General features: G+C 37.8%; 1 protein-coding gene across 1 annotated transcript; it reads left to right on the top strand.

The window, feature by feature from the left end:
• Positions 1-12,808: 12,808 nt before the first annotated feature.
• Positions 12,809-14,729, top strand: LOC136802276 (uncharacterized). The gene is made up of 2 exons (XM_067058990.1): positions 12,809-13,006; positions 13,131-14,729. Exons 1-2 carry the CDS (start codon positions 12,809-12,811, stop codon positions 14,727-14,729), a joined length of 1,797 nt encoding a protein of 598 aa, XP_066915091.1.
• Positions 14,730-17,596: the final 2,867 nt, after the last annotated feature.

The following is a 17,596-nucleotide window of genomic DNA, read 5'->3' on the forward strand; positions in this document are numbered from 1 at the left end:
CTTTGTTCACCGACGCAAATTTTTTTTCCGTAAGCGGCCCAAGCCCTGATTTAGCGGCCATAAACCTGAGAAACCTTTGCGATTTTTGAGAGTTGCTTTTCTACCATGATTTTAGAAGAATTTATTATAGTGGTCCCAGTCCTGAATTATTGGCCTAAAAAGTTCTAAAAAACTAGTAGAACACAATCATTAAACTAGCAATTAGCTGACGCTATGAATGCCCCGCCGATAGCAGATATTAGCCCAGAGGAACTTAGCCATGAAGAGAGCAAGGGAATCATAATCAGACTATAAATTGGTGAAGTGAGTCTTCATAAAAAGTGTTCAATGTTACTAGAGCTGTTTAAAGCTAAGAAACACGAGCCGATGCGGTTAAAACTTTCTCAGTAAGATCCATACATAACGAAAGTGTCAATCCAAAAAAAAACATGTTCAATCTACACTTTCTGATGCAAAGTGACCTAAATTAAAACCATTAAAGATTTTGCAACATGAACTAGAATGATATCAAAGTTGATTTTCTATTCAATCACCAGATAAAAAACACTTTTGAAAGCCCAAACATAAGAATGTGTACTGTGAAACTGAAAGTGCTTCCCTCCCATAAAGAATACATAATGCAGATTAAAGGTGAATTCCATGAAATTGAATACAATTTCAGTCATTTGATTTGATATTTAAAAAGTAAGTAACTTTGGACTGGTGGGATACTGTAGATATAATTTAATTGTATCATAAAGGTTACTGAAAATTATCTGAAAATCTTTAACAATCTTTATACGTATTTCTGCAAAAAGTTTTTAGTTAGAAAAAAATTTCTTCGTGGTTTCTAAAGATATGAATTTGCTCTAAAGATATGCTCTCAAAATTGGCAGTTGAATCAGATACTTTTAATAAAAGTATTAATTTTCAGGGATTAAAAATTTCCCCGATTTCACAGCCTTTGTTCTTATTTACGAAAGACTATATTAAAATAAAATCCTAAGAAAATCTGAAAAGGTGCCTTCAGCGAAAATTAGTCACCTTGAAAATATTAAAACATCAGCTTAAATTTTGTGGGTAGTGGATGCCCAACCGTGAGTATAAATTAATGGTAGAGTAAATTATTATGGCGGAATTAATCAATGTGACTGGCTGAAAAATTGCCAAATTTAAATAATGCGAATTAGGGCCTAATTAATTAATCCTGCATTAATTAATCCTGCATTAATTTATCCTCCCATAAATTCATACTCTTAAGGTAATTCCTGCGAAATATAAATTGATCCAATTAAAGTAGTGCCAGACTTTGTATTTCAACAAGTGTGTTTGTTTCGCTCGCTCCCATAAAAACAGATTCATCTTGTCTTCAATCCATATGTTTTGAAAATAAAAAAGGCTAAGGGAATTTCAGATACCGTGTCCCGTTGTAACCACCGTCAACATGGTTAAAAACTTTTCACTTCACAGGTAGGTACAACATTGTGTTTGTATTTTATTGGACGTCTGGTTCTAAAAAGTCAAAAAGTTTGTTCAGTTTTAATTTGAGCAAAGTACGCTCCTGCGTTCAACATCAACAAGGTACAGTGTATAGTGGCGGTATTAGTAGAGTAGAGAGAGTGTTCGAGTCTGTTCATAATATGAGGCTGAAAATCTTCGGCGTACATACATATCGAAGTACCGTTCCGGCACAGTGACATAAACAGCATTTTTAAAGTTTGCTAAAGCTTCAATATTAGCGTAAAGAATTATTCACAAAACAGCATCAAATACAGTACTCCATATAATCCATCGTTTTTCGGCTTTTGTTCCGTTCTGTTTACATTTTTCTGCTTGCTGATCCCCATGCTCAACCATTTTTTGCTGTAACACTGTCTTTCAAATGTCGAGAATGAATCAGTTCATGTTAGTCATAGTATATTCTCATTGGTATGTCTCACTCACTAAACCTTCTGTGTAAGAAACTCAATGTTTGTACCCAGTTTTTGGCACGTTTTGATGGTGCAAGGCTTAAAAAATCATAAATTTAATTTCCTTCAAAATGAAGTCACTATATAGGTAAACAATATGAATTAACAGTCAATTTCCCTTTTTTCTATGCCTTTATAATATCAGTAGGGTTTCGGTAGAGCAGCGCATAAACACTGTGTGTGTAACACACACTGTCATTGAAGATGTCGTCCATTCTGACAATCGTATAAGGTTTGATCCAATATCAGTAGTTTGATACTTATTCATTTAGTAGCAAACAATGTCTCAAGGAAATCCAGTTGAGCAACTACGTTAAAAAGATATTAACCAAGCAGAAATCTTTGTGCTGTTTGTTGTTTGTGAAAGGAAAGCTTAGCTGTGTGGTGGACTGGCAGTGCAGACGGGACTTTCGATTTCTCACTTTCACAAATGCTCTGTGTAAAATGCACGAAAGTTAAAAAAATATCACGAAAAAAATCGTACGAAACAACATGAATCTGAATCATGAATATTTTTCTGGCGAGCAAGTCCGCTACGTGAAGCAACAAAAGCCCCTGCGGGGCAAAGATCACCAAATTGAAGTACCATGGGAATATAACGGTTCGTTTATCTTCTTTTTCCAAAAAAGCAAGTCTCAAAAGTCGCAAAGTTTCCCAGGTCTTGGGCCAGTAATTCAAATCTTGGGCCGCTAAATCAGGGCTTGGGCTGCTAAATCAGGGCTTGGGCCGCTTACGGAACAAAAATTTGCTTCGCCGACCATAAAATGCTGAGTGGCCTTTATAAATAGCGCTCTGCCGCAACGCATACGTCATAATTATTACTTTTCAATTTTTAACATTTGTACGAGTTGCATTCCCACAATTCAATGCGGCTCAATTAAAGATACGTGCAATTTGTTATACATCTTTTGTCAAATACACTTTTTTTTTAAGAAACACACTTTTATGAAACATGCGAGGCTCAGAATGCCCAAAATCTAAGAAACATCTAAGAATCATCCTGAGGCTGAGAATGAGAAAATAACATTTTTTAATTCGGTTTCTTTTAAGAACCTTCCAATTCAGCCTTCCATGAGGCTGATTATGTCCAAAAGTTTAGAAACATGTAAGAAACATTTAAGGCTCAATAGGCCGATTTCTTAAGAAACATTGAGGCTGCTTGGTAAAACTAGTTTCTTAAAAAAAACAAAAACGTGTAATGCAATTAACGTGCAAAATAGAATAACGCAATGGTTGATGGGATTGGAACTTGTACAAACACATCAAGAGTAATGATTATGTCAAAAATAAAATCTATTTTTAGATTCAGTGCGGTGTACTACTACAGGGTGTCCCTAATTAAGTCGAAACACAACTACAGGGTGTCCCTTATTAAAGTATCGAGTCGAAACACAACTATGAGTAGAAAGTTTTATGTGCGTGTTCACAAAATTGTATTTTAAGCTCTCCCTCTTTTTTCTTTGTCATTGGTCAGCCTAAGCTGAGCATTCAAATAGGTAAAATTTTCTTCCATCAGCATCATAAGACGACAAAAAAAAATCCGATTTCCCGATCTTACTTTGATTTCTAAACTTTCTTCCGATCGGGTTAACTTTTTGGGTACTTTTAGCGTGCGTTGTTTTTACAGATCATAATGTGGTGTTTCAAGATGGCGGCTCAAGCGATAAGTCAGATGTCATAAGTCAGTGTTGTACCAAAGTATTTCCAGTGTAAATGATCTGTTGCAAGCTTCAATTTCTGTTATTATATTTCACATGATTTTCATCAAGGGGATTCTTTTTATACATCTTTTGAAGGTTTAAAGCCGTTTGCTCAAGTTTTTGTTTATGTTGAATTTTCTGATACTTTTTATTGCTGCTTTTTATTAGTTTTTGCAATAAAAACATATTTTTCTTGTTTGCCTCTAGGTGGGATTGATGGTGTTATAATGTTATTGGAATTTATTTATATAAAGTTTACAAAAGTACAGCTACTGTCTAAATTTGATAAAGACTGGATGATGCAATCGTGCTTTTTTGGACTTGGTTTGGGCGTGTTTGATAAGGCGAATCGCAAAAAATTGTTTGGTTCCCGTCATTTCTACTTCAAAAAGTGGGTCAAAAATATTTTTCTTTTAAGAAGCAGCTACATCTTGTTGAAAGGGAATCCGTGTGGACTGATCCGAATTAAGAAATTGAGAAACCGTGGATAAACTGGTTTTCGGTTTACTCTCCATTAGCATGCGGCTCGCTACTTCGATTTGAAAACTTGTAAACATAGAGCGTGCAGAGGTTGACAGTGGAAATCCAGCAAAGCAGCGGAAAAGCTTTCCGACTCTCCAACTCTACCTGCTGACCGTAAATCAGGGTCGGTCAGATGACGGGAACCAAATGATGACATCACATCTCCTATTATTGGACTTGTAAAATTATGACAAATGGCAGTTAGGAACATTTGGCGAGTTCCTGTACGCGGCCGCAATCAAAAAAATCATAACAACACTCATTAAAATAAGGCGTTCGTGTCTTTTCTCACTTTTTTTAGCCTAGACGATGTAGCAAACAAAGTAAGTATAAGCACACTGTGCTTTTAATTGGCTGAATTTTTTTTTCGCGTTGGAAAAACTTTTTCAAACTTTCAGCAATGATTGACCAAACTATCATAATGAAAATTATCCAGCGCACTTTTTATCTTCTTACCTTATTCATCTTCATTGAAGCACTCGAAGTTTACTGAAGTTAAGCACATAAGATATTCTTATAATTATTGATAATTACTGAAACACCGTTCGTTGTGCGCTGAGGTGGAGTGTGCGACGTAACTCGCGCGGCACCTAACTCGCCTTCTGTGTTGGAAGATAATATTGGGCGTTTTGACGTTACCACCCTTGAAGCAGCGGGCGCCTCTGTCTTTTTGCGGGCGCCTCTGTCTTTCCGCAACTCTTTCCACCATTTTAGATGGTCTTAACAATAGATCCAAAAGGGCGCCATAATCTTGGAAGATGATTTGTTTTGGTCTCCGGCTTTGGGAAGTAGCAATATTTTTGGTTGTTTTCGATGGGAAATGGTAAGAAACTTAAGTTTACAAGTGTCATTTAGTTTTTGCTGGCTTATAGAATGGCAGGATCCTGGATGGTTTCCCTAACTGAATGGTCTTTGGAATTTGATCAATTATATTAATATTAATATATACAGTTCTTGTTGAAATTGATCAAACTATTTTTCACGCAGTTCCGGACGCAGATTGTGTTTTTCTAACCTTTTCTAACCTTGGCGCACGTTTTGACTGAATGATGGAATGGAATGAACGGCGATAATTAATTGCTACTCCGCTGCCCTGTTGAATTTATTTATTATGGCCGTGTGTTTATTCCGCCAAAGCGGTAAAGCAATCGCCCAAATTCAAAGACCAATCAAAAGGGAGTTTAAAGCAAAATGGGGGAAAAATGAGCTTCCCTACATAGTTATGAATATTAAGTTTTGCTTTTGATTATCATTTGCGACCAGCAAAGTCTTCTAGATGGTTGTGTGCATGTTGTGTAACTTGACGGTACTAAACTACAAAATTTATTTACGAAGACTGGATGTAAATTATGTTTTTCTGACCTTGCCAAATTTTGGCTTTGACTGAATAGCAGTCAGTTACGTACCTCATTGGCCTTGCAGACAACTGACAAATGGTTTCTGTAATTTGACCAAGTCTACCAAAATACAGTTATAAATGTTATAAATATGAACTACGTTTTGAAAAGATTTTGATGCAAACTGTGTTTTTCTGGAGTTTAAATTGTTATTGGAGTTTTATCAAGTAAAACAAAAAGTACAGTTTCTATGTATATTTGATGGATATCTTTATTTCTGACGTTTTGGCAATTTTCTTATTTATTTCTAGAATAACACTTTGGTCAGATATGGATATTGTCTACATCCAACAGAAAAAATGTATCATAACTGACTGGAATGAAATCAACAAAAAGTTTAATTACACTATGTGTCTCTTTTATTTTATAGATGAACTATAGCTTAATTGTTTGATGTCATAGAAACATTGCTACAATGCTAAAGAGAAGTATACTTTGATCTTCTCGTGGGGGGGGGGGGGTTGGAGGAGCTCTCAGGCTTGTTTTAAATAATTTTAAATCAAGTTATCAAATGTTTCACATTCTGTACATTATTCAACATTTTAGTCTACTTTGTTTCAGTACATCTCTTACATCTGTTAACCCACTTATTAAAGTTATCTAGCTAAGCTCTAATGGCTGACCTTCCAGCCTCGGCTGGTTTATTACGATTAATTTATACGTTGTAACTACCTTTTGTAATAAGCCTGTGTGATGGAGAACGCTCTTATATTTTAGCGATAACACACACAAACTTTTCTACTCAATCGCATGTTCAAACTCGATACTTTAATTAGGGACACCCTGTATTGAAAGAATTAACTACCAATAATGTCTTTTTGCAAATGATAAATTCGTCCCTTGAGAATTCGCAATTTTTCTGAATTCTGTCGGTGGTTTTGATTGAAAAAAACAAGATTTGTGTGTCAAGTGTTTTGAGAGATGTTGATCGATAAAGTGGTTGTTTTTTTCTCTGTTAAATCTAGCCTGTGTTTTATCGATTAGTTTTCCTTAATTTTTGGTCAATTTTTTTTAGATTGAACTTACCTTATTGAGGGAAAAAATGGAGTTTTATTTGGTTGGGGTTTTTTTTCGTCGGGGAAAAATTTTATCACCTAGCTAGAGGCATTTTCGTCACTTTCCCCCGACCAAAATTTTAAATTCGTCACTTTTCCCCCGACGAAATTTACAATTTAGTCACTTTCACCCGCCTAAGAGGGCGGTCAATGAAAAATCTCGTATAGTAAAGATTTCATCATTAATAGCATAATTATTAGTATAATTATGCTATTGTTTGGGGCTCCAACCCTAACCCTAACTGGGATGATCGATATTCTTATAAAAAATGTTTCTTATCAAACATCGATATTTATAAGCAGTGTTTCTTATAAAACATCGATATTCCTATAAAAAATGTTTCTTATAAGGAACCTCCCCATCCCCGACCCCAATCCGACGTTTAAAGAACTAATTTCGGTTAGTAAAGGTGTAAAAATATTAGATCTTAATTTTGGTTGGGGTTTAAAAAATCGAGTAAGTTTTGGTCGGGTGATAAAATATCGAGGAAAAAATTCGTCGGGGAAAATTTCGTCACCCCCTCAAAATTTTAGTCACTTTCCCCCGATATTTTTCTTCCCGATAAGGTGAAGGTATTTTCTAAACGATTATAAATAACTCAATCTCATTCATTTATTAATTTTTATAAATTTTTTGTAAATGCGTAAACTATCTAATTCAATTTTTTACTTGATTCTCCTTCCGACACTCTTTTCTTCATTGATATTGTGCTAAAACGATCTTATAAAATATATCAATCTTTATTCATATCGACTTTTGCTGTGGTTTTTGATCTATTCCATTCGGTAAGTATGTAAGTACTTTAATTCGATTCTTTACTCGAATCTCTCGATTTTATTTGGAATTTTAATTCTAAGAGTAACGATTGATGATTAGGCTTTTACAAACAGATCAATGGAGGCTGATAAAAGAGAGTTGTCTTCAGAATGTCGAAGCAAATGAAGTTTAACCATGGAGGTATAAAGAAAGACAGGAGAAGTATGCTATTGTAACCAAGCTCGCCCTACGATTAAAAAAGTTACGATGTATGCATGCTCATAATCTCATATATCGTGCATTTTTAATGAGCTCTTTTATCCATAGGTTAAATCTTATTGGCTCATTTAAGCTTTAGAAATTAGATGAGACGAGATTCATTGTTTCTGACATCAGTGTAAGAAAATATTTGGACTAAAAAAAGGCCTGTAAACTTGGCAATCCTTCATCAAATGATAAGATTTTTCGATCAATGTTTTCTTTCAGGTGAACTCTATTGCTTGATACTTTCCTCCAAAATTCTCCAGCGACTTTATGCCTACAAATTGAGTCTGAAATCGTGTGTGCTTATAAAGAACTTTTCATTTTCTGGCTTGAGAAAATATCTTTTCAAAACAAAATTGAACGGATAGCGAAATGGAACATAAATTTGTTTCGTGGACGAAGTTTTATCTAATTTTCGTATATTAAAAGGGTAGAATCTTCAATACTGATTATTAGAATGTTCAGAGCAAACTTGAGTTCTACTAAAAAGTCTTATTTCATCGGGCGAGCTTAAAATTTCTTTTGATACATTTTATAAAAGAAATCAAAAGACTTTAACGACCAATTACCGACACATTCAACTCCTGTTTTCTTTATACCTCTATGGTTTAACTGAGCTCGATGTATGGATGACTTCTTTTCCCGGGGGGGGGGGGTACTAGGGCAAAATGGGTTACGGGGATGCTCCGCTGGTCAGGGTACCTTTTTCAACCTCTACGAGTCCCAGGTAGGGTCGCAAAAACACCAAAATAGAAAAATCAGTCCCTCGTAGGGTGCCTATTTGTTAAAGGACTCTCAAATGACTTCAAAAGTCATTAGTATATCATTAATAAAATCAATTATTTCATACGCAACATTATATACATTTTAATACATATTTCATTACGTCATCGTCCCTTGAGACTCTTTTCGCCCATAGTCACATTTTCTGTTTTGTCACTCTCACTTCAGTTACACGAGAGCTTTTAGAGAGATAAGACGTATGGTGTTGAGACATGTTTTTGAGTTTGACATTTTGACATCATTTTACTTTGAATTTCAATTCACATTCGAAGTATACATTTTCATGGCAGTTTTTACACAGTGACTACACTTGGGCAATCTGGTAAGCATATTCTAGTTATTTAACATTTATAAATTCAGAAAATTTACAAAAATATTGATTCAAAACTTAGATTTTCATTTACTTTCTTCTTTTCATTGGACTTTCATTGCACTCACGCACGTTCGTGCTCAGGCTCTCTGGCTCGTTTAGTCCTTTTCCTTTTCATTGGCCTTGCCTTGTTTTCATTTTGGCTCAGTTCAGTTCATTTTCTGGCCTTCATTTTCCATTTGCATTGCACGTTCGTGCCCTGGTTTCATGGTCTTCTCAGCTGTGCACTCGTTTCGCCCGCATTCTCATTCGCACGTTCGTGCTCAGGCTTCTTGGCGATCACAGCTGTGGTTCTACCTTGTTCACGTTTCGTGCCTTTTTTGTTTGATTATTAGTCATTTTTTCATTAATTAGACATTTTTCCACTAATTAGTCATTTTTCACTAACTAGCCATTTTCATTAATTAGTCATTTTTTCACTAATTAGTCATTTTCACTAATTAGCATCATCATTCCTAGTTTTCATTTATTTAGTCAAATTGTCAATTTTTCTAAATTATTTTCTTTGTATTCATTTCAGTTTGAACACTTCACATCCATATCACAATAATCACGTCGTGTTGCAAACATCCCTAGCGGTCCTGCCCTGCTACATTCAAACAGATACTCGAATCACAGACTCTCGATTCAATCAGAAACTCATTCAAACCAATCATGTCGCACCATTAACAATCTTCATGCTGTTACGATCCAAGAAACGTATCGATTACAAAATGTTCAGTGAGGACGGTACAAAGCATCTCAAACCTGATCTCACCGGAGCCACTGTAGGAGTCGTGGCTGATGAGCTTCAACATGTGATCAACTCAATCACCCTCATCCTGGAGGAGGAAATCAAAGACTTCATCATTGAATCTGCTATTGACGGTTTAACACCACCAGAGGAGATCGATGACAACATTTCAAAAATTGGATCAATGAGATCAACTCTACGTCACCTCTTCATCAAAGTGCCGAATGACTCCATCGACAAAACGCTTTTCGAATCCTACGACTCAGCAATCTCTAGCATCCAAATGTACATCACTGATGCAAAGCAAACCAAACGTGATCAACGAGAATTCGTCGAGAATTCATCTAAAGAGGCAAAATCGAAATCAATCGAGTTTTCCATCAAAAAATGTTGACCACTCCCTAAAATTAATCGAATCCCAACTTTCCATCGATTTCAATGAAGTAACAGACACTGTCGTCCAATCTGCAAGCAAAGATATTCCTGATATCACGAAGTCAATGGAGAAGATAGCAATCGAACTCAAGGTCCTTATCAGAGACACAACTGGGACAACTAAGGAGCCATCAGTCACAATGCTACAGCAGAAGTATTCACGTTTGATTACTTCTCTTCAAACCTTCTCAACCAACGTCAAAAAGCAGCTTGCCGACAGAGAGATCGATAAACTCTCGACATTCAAAGATTCGATCCTGAAAATCAAACTGCAGAAATTCAGTGGATTCGACTCAAAACTAGACATTTACTCATTCCAAACCGAGTTTGAGAAGCTCCACAAACGCCATACTCCAAGATGCTACATGCCAGACCTTCTTCGCAACAATTATTTAGAGGATCCAGCCCTGTCAATTGTGAAAGCTGAAACAAACATTGACGAAATCTGGAAACGTCTAAAGTCATCATTCGGTAACACAAACATTTTATTGAACAATAAACTGCAAGAGCTATCCAGTCTCGAAAATATCTGGAGGCTTAAAAATCCATCCAAAATTGCTGAAGCTCTTACTAAGATCATCTCGCTCATGAAAGACCTAATGTCATTATCAGAACAACACAACATTGAAGCCAACGTCTCTACAAATTGATTGGTGACTCTAGAACTACTCGATGGTTTGAGTCTATTTGTGACCAAGATTTAGAGGGTAAAGAACTTTGGTTTCAACTGATAGAATTTTTAGAGAGAGACTTAAAAGTTCAACAGCAAAAGCAACTCTTGACATCGCTAGACACTGACAAGCCACCAAGAGGTCAGCATTCGCATCCAAGCATTCGAGATCCTTCAATTCCAATTCCAGACGATCAAACTCAGTGCGCCATTTGTGGTTCAAAGGATCATCCAACAACCATTGGACCAAAAGGAAACAAGCTGATCCAATACTTTGTCTGCAAGGAATTCGCAGATATGTCACCTTCTGAACGCTTTTCCATCCTAAAACGTAAACATTTGTGTCACCAATGTCTCTTCCCTGGTGCCCACGTCGACACTGGCAAGCATCAGGAAGGTAAATGTCAACGTCAATTCATATGCAGACACAAAGATCATGACAACTTCACCATCAAGAAAAAACACGTGCTTGTCTGTGAAGAGCCACAAGAGGGATCAAGAAAATGTCAACCAACTCGAGCGATTCAAGCAGAGGTGCATCAGCAAAACGTAACAACATGCCAGAGTTCTCCAAAAACATCTCCAACTTCATTGCAATTTCATCGTTCCAAACCAGATCACCAAAGGACTCTGTGGACGAATCAGCCATCTTCCAGTTTCAAGAAGTCACCATCAATCATAAACCGTATCTGATTTTCTACGATTCTGGATGTGACGATTTCATCGTTCGTACGTCATCAGTCAAATCATTGGATGCCGAATTGCAGTGCCAAATTCCTATCAACTTGGGTGGAGTCGGAGGTGTTACAACTCCAATACGAACAAACGTTTATTCAGTCAAGATCCCAACCCATGACGGATCTGATGCAACATTTGTTGGAATATCACTGGACAAAATCACCTCAACATTTCCAACCTACCATTTGAACGGCCAAGTCGAGCATGACGTCCACGAAGCCTACAAGAAAGTTGGAGGTGATCCATCGCAACTTCCGAAACTACCACCTACCATTGGAGGAGACGTCGATTTAATGATTGGAATCAGATATCTCCGTTATTTCCCAAAGTTCGTGTTCCAGATGCCTTCAGGATTAACAATTTACCAATCCATATTTCGCAGCTCATGTGGCAGTCGTGGAGTTATTGGTGGTCCTCATCAATTGTTCACCATGATCAACAATGAATTCCACAGGACTGGTAAGAGTGATTTCATTTCTAAACAATTCAGACTTTATCAAACTGGTTACCAACTCAACCCAGACGTTCCACTTCTGTGCACAACTCGCACCTACGAAGTCTCCAACAACTCGTATCCTGGCCAACAATCAACGTTCGACATTGCTGAAAGTGCCGGCAGTGAAGTTACCTATCGTTGCACCAAATGTCGTTCTTGTGTCGATTGTAAGTCCAATGGATCAATAGAGGCAACAAGCATTCGTGAAGAGGTCGAACAAGAACTCATCAATAAATCAATCATCGTAAAATCCGACGAGCAAGTGACGATCGCAACACTACCATTCATCCAAGATCCCATCACTCGTTTGGTGTCCAACCGTTCTAGGGCACTGAAAGTCTACAATCAACAAGTTTCAAAGCTTAATCGTCATCCAGAGGACAAGTCAGATGTATTAGAATCCGAACGTAAGCTTCAAACACTTGGACACGTTGATTACGTCAATAATCTTCCAAAGGACCAGCAAGATCAACTGTCATCAAACGCTATCCAAAACTACATTCCATGGCGGGCTGTATGGAAACTCAGCTCGCTAACAACGCCATGCAGAATTGTGTTCGATGCATCACAGCCAACAAGTAGTGGATATTAGCTTAAAACTCAATCCTCGCCAAAGGAAACCAACGGAATGAACAAATTGGTGGAAATCCTCATCAGGTGGTACACTCACAGATCCGCCTTCCATACCGATGTCACCAAAATGTATAATTCCGTCAAGCTACGCTCTGATCACTGGTGCTACCAACGATACTTATGGCACGACACACTCGACATCAACCAGCCACCTGAAGAGAAAGTGATAAAGACGTTGATATACGGTGTGCGATCAAGTGGCAATCAATCCGAAAGAGGCATTCGTCAAAAACCTCATCCTTGTCGAAAGAGGAATTCCCAGAAGTTGACCAAATCGTAAACGAAGACTTGTACGTCGACGATTGCATGTCTGGTGAAGTTGATGATCAAACCTCAAAACAACGAGCCGACCAAATGGAAATCGCTCTCAGTCGGGGAGGGTTCGGTTTGAAAGGTTTCACATTCAGTGGTGATGATCCTCCAGCATCCTTGACCAAAGATGGAGAATCAATCGGCGTTGGTGGTCTCATTTGGTATCCGAAATCAGATCAAATTGCCATCGACGTAACCGAATTAAATTTTGCCAAAAAGCATCGTGGTAAAAAGCCAACCATTCAAGTCGGCGTAATACCATCAAAGCTCACTCGACGTCACCCATCCATTGACACCCATCACCGCTTCATTCAAGCTTGATCTTCGCAACCTTGTCGATCTTGGACTCAGTTGGGATGATGCCATTCCTGACAATCTCAGACCGATCTGGGAAGATAACTTTACCATGATGCAAGAAATCAAGACCGTCCGGTATCAAAGAACCATCGTTCCTCCAGATGCAGTCAATCTGAACATAAACACTGTCGATTTTGGGGATGCTAGCAAACAGATGGCAGCTGTCGCTATCTACGCACGAATGCTCCGTAAAAATGGCGAATATTCCTCGCAACTCATCTTCTCGAGATCCAAAGTAATCTCACCGACAACACAACCACGTGCAGAGCTCATTGCTGCTGTGCTCAATGCCCATACTGGTGAGGTCGTCAGACGTGCACTCAAATCAAAACATGATGGATCAATCAAACTAACTGATAGTACAATCAATCTGCACTGGATTAGCAACGACGAGATCACTCTAAAGCCATTTGTACGTAATCGAATCATTGAAATCAAACGCTTCACGTCATCCGAAAATTGGTACTACATCAACACAAAGCAAATGTTGGCCGACCTTCCAACACGTCGTGGTTGCAAGCTTTTCGACATCAACAACAGTTCGAGATGGATCAACGGTGATTCCTGGATGACAACTGATGTCAAGGACTTCCCCATCAAAAAAGTGAGTCAGATTATTCTTAACTCTTCTGACCTTACCCAAATGAAGAAAGAGGCTACTTTCGAGAGCAACCAACATCATTCATTCACGAAGACTTCTGGACATTCGTCACTTCCTGCCGAAGTGAGCGAACGCTACTCATTCTCGAAATACTTGATAGACCCCAACAGATTTCGTTTCACCAAAGTTATCAGAATCCTTGCTCTCGTATTTAAATATCTGCAAAAACTTAGATATTTAGCTCAACAAAGACGTGCATCCAATACCAAGAGTCATCAGCTTATCATCAAATTGGACGATATGGAAGTTCACGTCAAATCAGCGGAAGCTTACTTCTGGCACAAGGGAACCAATGAGGTCAAACGATTCGTCAGCCCTAACAAATACAAACGTATCTCAACTGAAGTGGACGGTATACTCATTTACACCGGTCGCATTCTTCCAACCGAAAGCATCAACATCGTTACACCAATGACTCGTGTCATGAAAGATCTCCATCAAACTGTCTTTTGTGTACCGATCCTGGAAAAGCATTCACCACTTTCCTACGCCATTTTACAAGAGGTTCACTGGTTTAACAAGACCGTCAAGCACTCGGGAATCGAATCGACATTACGTTATGCATCCAAAGCCGCCCACATCATTGAAGGTCGTGAGGTCACAAAGAAGATCAAACGAGCCTGCAAACTGTGTCGTTATCTCGAAAAACAACGCATCAAGGTTTCGATGGGGAAGATTCCAAACTCCTGCATGACGATTGCACCAGCATTCTACAATACTCAATGTGATCTAGCCGGACGGACCATTTCAAGCATACAGTTCATTCAACAAACGCAAAACGATCAAAATTTGGTTGACGATCTTTTGTTGCTCCACAACTTCCACCATTTCGATCAAGACAATGGACGACTACAGCACGCCATCTTTTCTACTTTCCCTTACTCGCTTCGCTTGTGATAACGGTTATCCAATGAATATGTTCATCGATCAAGGCAGCCAAATGGTCAAAGGCTGTGACGATTCAAGGATTTCGTTCAAAGATCTCAAAAACCGCCTTCACGTCGACGTCAAGATGAATTTCGAAGTTTGCCCTGTCGGCGGACATAATTATAAACGGAAAGGTTGAACGTAAGATACGAGAAGTGAAATCATCAATCAACAAATCATTCCAAGGAAGGAGACTATCGATCCTGCAATGGGAGACACTATCATCGGAAGTAGCAAACTCAATGAACGACCTGCCTTTGGCACTCAATGGCATTGTATCCGATTACGAATCAATGGATCTCATCACACCGAACCGTCTCAAGCTTGGACGTAACAATGATCGTAGCCCTACCGAACCACTCATCGTTTCCAAGAATCCATCGAAAATCCTTCAAACCAACACCGAAATCTTCGACACTTGGTTTGACAACTGGCTGATCAACCATGTTCCAAAAATCACTTATCAGCCCAAATGGTTCATTAACGACAGAGACATCATGGTGGGCGACATCGTGTTGTTCCTCAAGAATGACTCCCTTATCAATTCCACATATCAGTACGGTATCGTTCGAGAGTTATTCCCAGGACGAGATTTAAAAGTTCGGAAAGTCAAAGTCGCATACAAGAACCGTGTTCCGCGAGACGAATCGTGCAGTTCGTGAGTTAGTAGTTATCCATCAAGTGGATGAAGTTGATCTGGTGGATGGTTTAAATGAAATGTTTAACTTGACTAAATGACTTTTGCATCTGCCCGGGGGCAGTGTTAAAGGACTCTCAAATGACTTCAAAAGTCATTAGTATATCATTAATAAAATCAATTATTTCATACGCAACATTATATACATTTTAATACATATTTCATTACGTCATCGTCCCTTGAGACTCTTTTCGCCCATAGTCACATTTTCTGTTTTGTCACTCTCACTTCAGCTACACGAGAGCTTTTAGAGAGATAAGACGTATGGTGTTGAGACATGTTTTTGAGTTTGACATTTTGACATCATTTTACTTTGAATTTCAATTCACATTCGAAGTATACATTTTCATGGCAGTTTTTACACAGTGACTACACTTGGGCAATCTGGTAAGCATATTCTAGTTATTTAACATTTATAAATTCAGAAAATTTACAAAAATATTTATTCAAAACTTAGATTTTCATTTACTTTCTTCTTTTCATTGGACTTTCATTGCACTCACGCACGTTCGTGCTCAGGCTCTCTGGCTCGTTTAGTCCTTTTCCTTTTCATTGGCCTTGCCTTGTTTTCATTTTGGCTCAGTTCAGTTCATTTTCTGGCCTTCATTTTCCATTTGCATTGCACGTTCGTGCCCTGGTTTCATGGTCTTCTCAGCTGTGCACTCGTTTCGCCCGCATTCTCATTCGCACGTTCGTGCTCAGGCTTCTTGGCGATCACAGCTGTGGTTCTACCTTGTTCACGTTTCGTGCCTTTTTTGTTTGATTATTAGTCATTTTTTCATTAATTAGACATTTTTCCACTAATTAGTCATTTTTCACTAACTAGCCATTTTCATTAATTAGTCATTTTTTCACTAATTGGTCATTTTCACTAATTAGCATCATCATTCCTAGTTTTCATTTATTTAGTCAAATTGTCAATTTTTCTAAATTATTTTCTTTGTATTCATTTCAGTTTGAACACTTCACATCCATATCACAATAATCACGTCGTGTTGCAAACATCCCTAGCGGTCCTGCCCTGCTACACTATTTTTGGAAAATTTGGGGGAAAAGTAGAAAGTTTTGGAATTTCAGTCCCATTCAGGGTCACTTTTTTCGCAAATTTCGAGTCCCACGTAGGGTCCATTTTTCGAACCTCAGCGGAGCACCCCCGTCGGTCGACAAGGGTAGTACCCCCCCGGGCTTCTTTTCTTCATTGACATTGTGTTAACTCAATCTTATATCAATCTCTATTTGTATCAATTTTTTGCTGTGATTTGATTTTTAACTCGATATTTTTACTCGATTTTCTCGATTTTATTCGGAATTTTAATTCTAAGAGTTACGATTGATGATTAGGTTTCACATAAAGATCAATGGAGGCTGATAAAAGAGAGTTGTCTTCAGAATGTCGAAGCAAATGAAGTTTAACTGAGCTCGATGTATGGATAACCCCGGGGGGGGGGGGGGGGGGGTACTAGGTTTGCGAGGTGACAGGTATGTCCGAGCCGAAAATCGAAAATCGACCCTTTGAGAGACAAAATTTTGGTGATTTTGGGACCCTTTGAGACACTTTTTCCTAAATTTTGGTCAATTTTTCCCAACTTTTGGTTTGATTGTCACCAAATTTGGGTCAAAATTTTTGGAAATCGTGACCCTTTGAGAGAGAACCTCTTTTCTTCATTGATATTGTGTTAAGTCGATCATATATCAATCTTTATTCATACCGATTTTTTACTGTGATTTCGATATTTTACTAGATTTTTTTCATTCGGTAAGTGTGTAAGTATATTAATTCGATTTAATTCGATTCTTTATTAATTAACTCGACTTTATTGAGATTTTTAATTTAAACTGATTGATGAGCAAGTTTCACAAAAAGCTCAATGAAGGTCAATAAAAGAGAGTTTTCTTCAGAATGTCGAAGCAAATGAAGTTTAACTGAGCTCGATGTATGGATAACCTCTTTTCTTCATTGACATTGTGTTAACTCGATCATATATCAATCTTTATTTGTATCAATTTTTTGCTGTGATTTGATTTTTAACTCGATATTTTAACTCGATTTTCTCGATTTTATTCGGAATTTTAATTCTAAGAGTTACGATTGATGATTAGGTTTCACATAAAGATCAATGGAGGCTGATAAAAGAGAGTT

The sequence above is a fragment of the Clytia hemisphaerica genome, unplaced genomic scaffold (assembly GCF_902728285.1).
Source record: "Clytia hemisphaerica strain Z4C2 unplaced genomic scaffold, Clytia hemisphaerica genome assembly, whole genome shotgun sequence".
NCBI classification, from domain to species: domain Eukaryota; kingdom Metazoa; phylum Cnidaria; class Hydrozoa; order Leptothecata; family Clytiidae; genus Clytia; species Clytia hemisphaerica.

Bases quoted from the DNA above. Each gene is read 5' to 3' on its own strand.
- LOC136802276 (XM_067058990.1), top strand. From the start codon at position 12,809: ATGTCTGGTGAAGTTGATGATCAAACCTCAAAACAACGAGCCGACCAA. The intron at 13,007-13,130 runs GTAACCGAATTA...GCTTCATTCAAG, and splicing joins CAGATCAAATTGCCATCGAC to CTTGATCTTCGCAACCTTGT.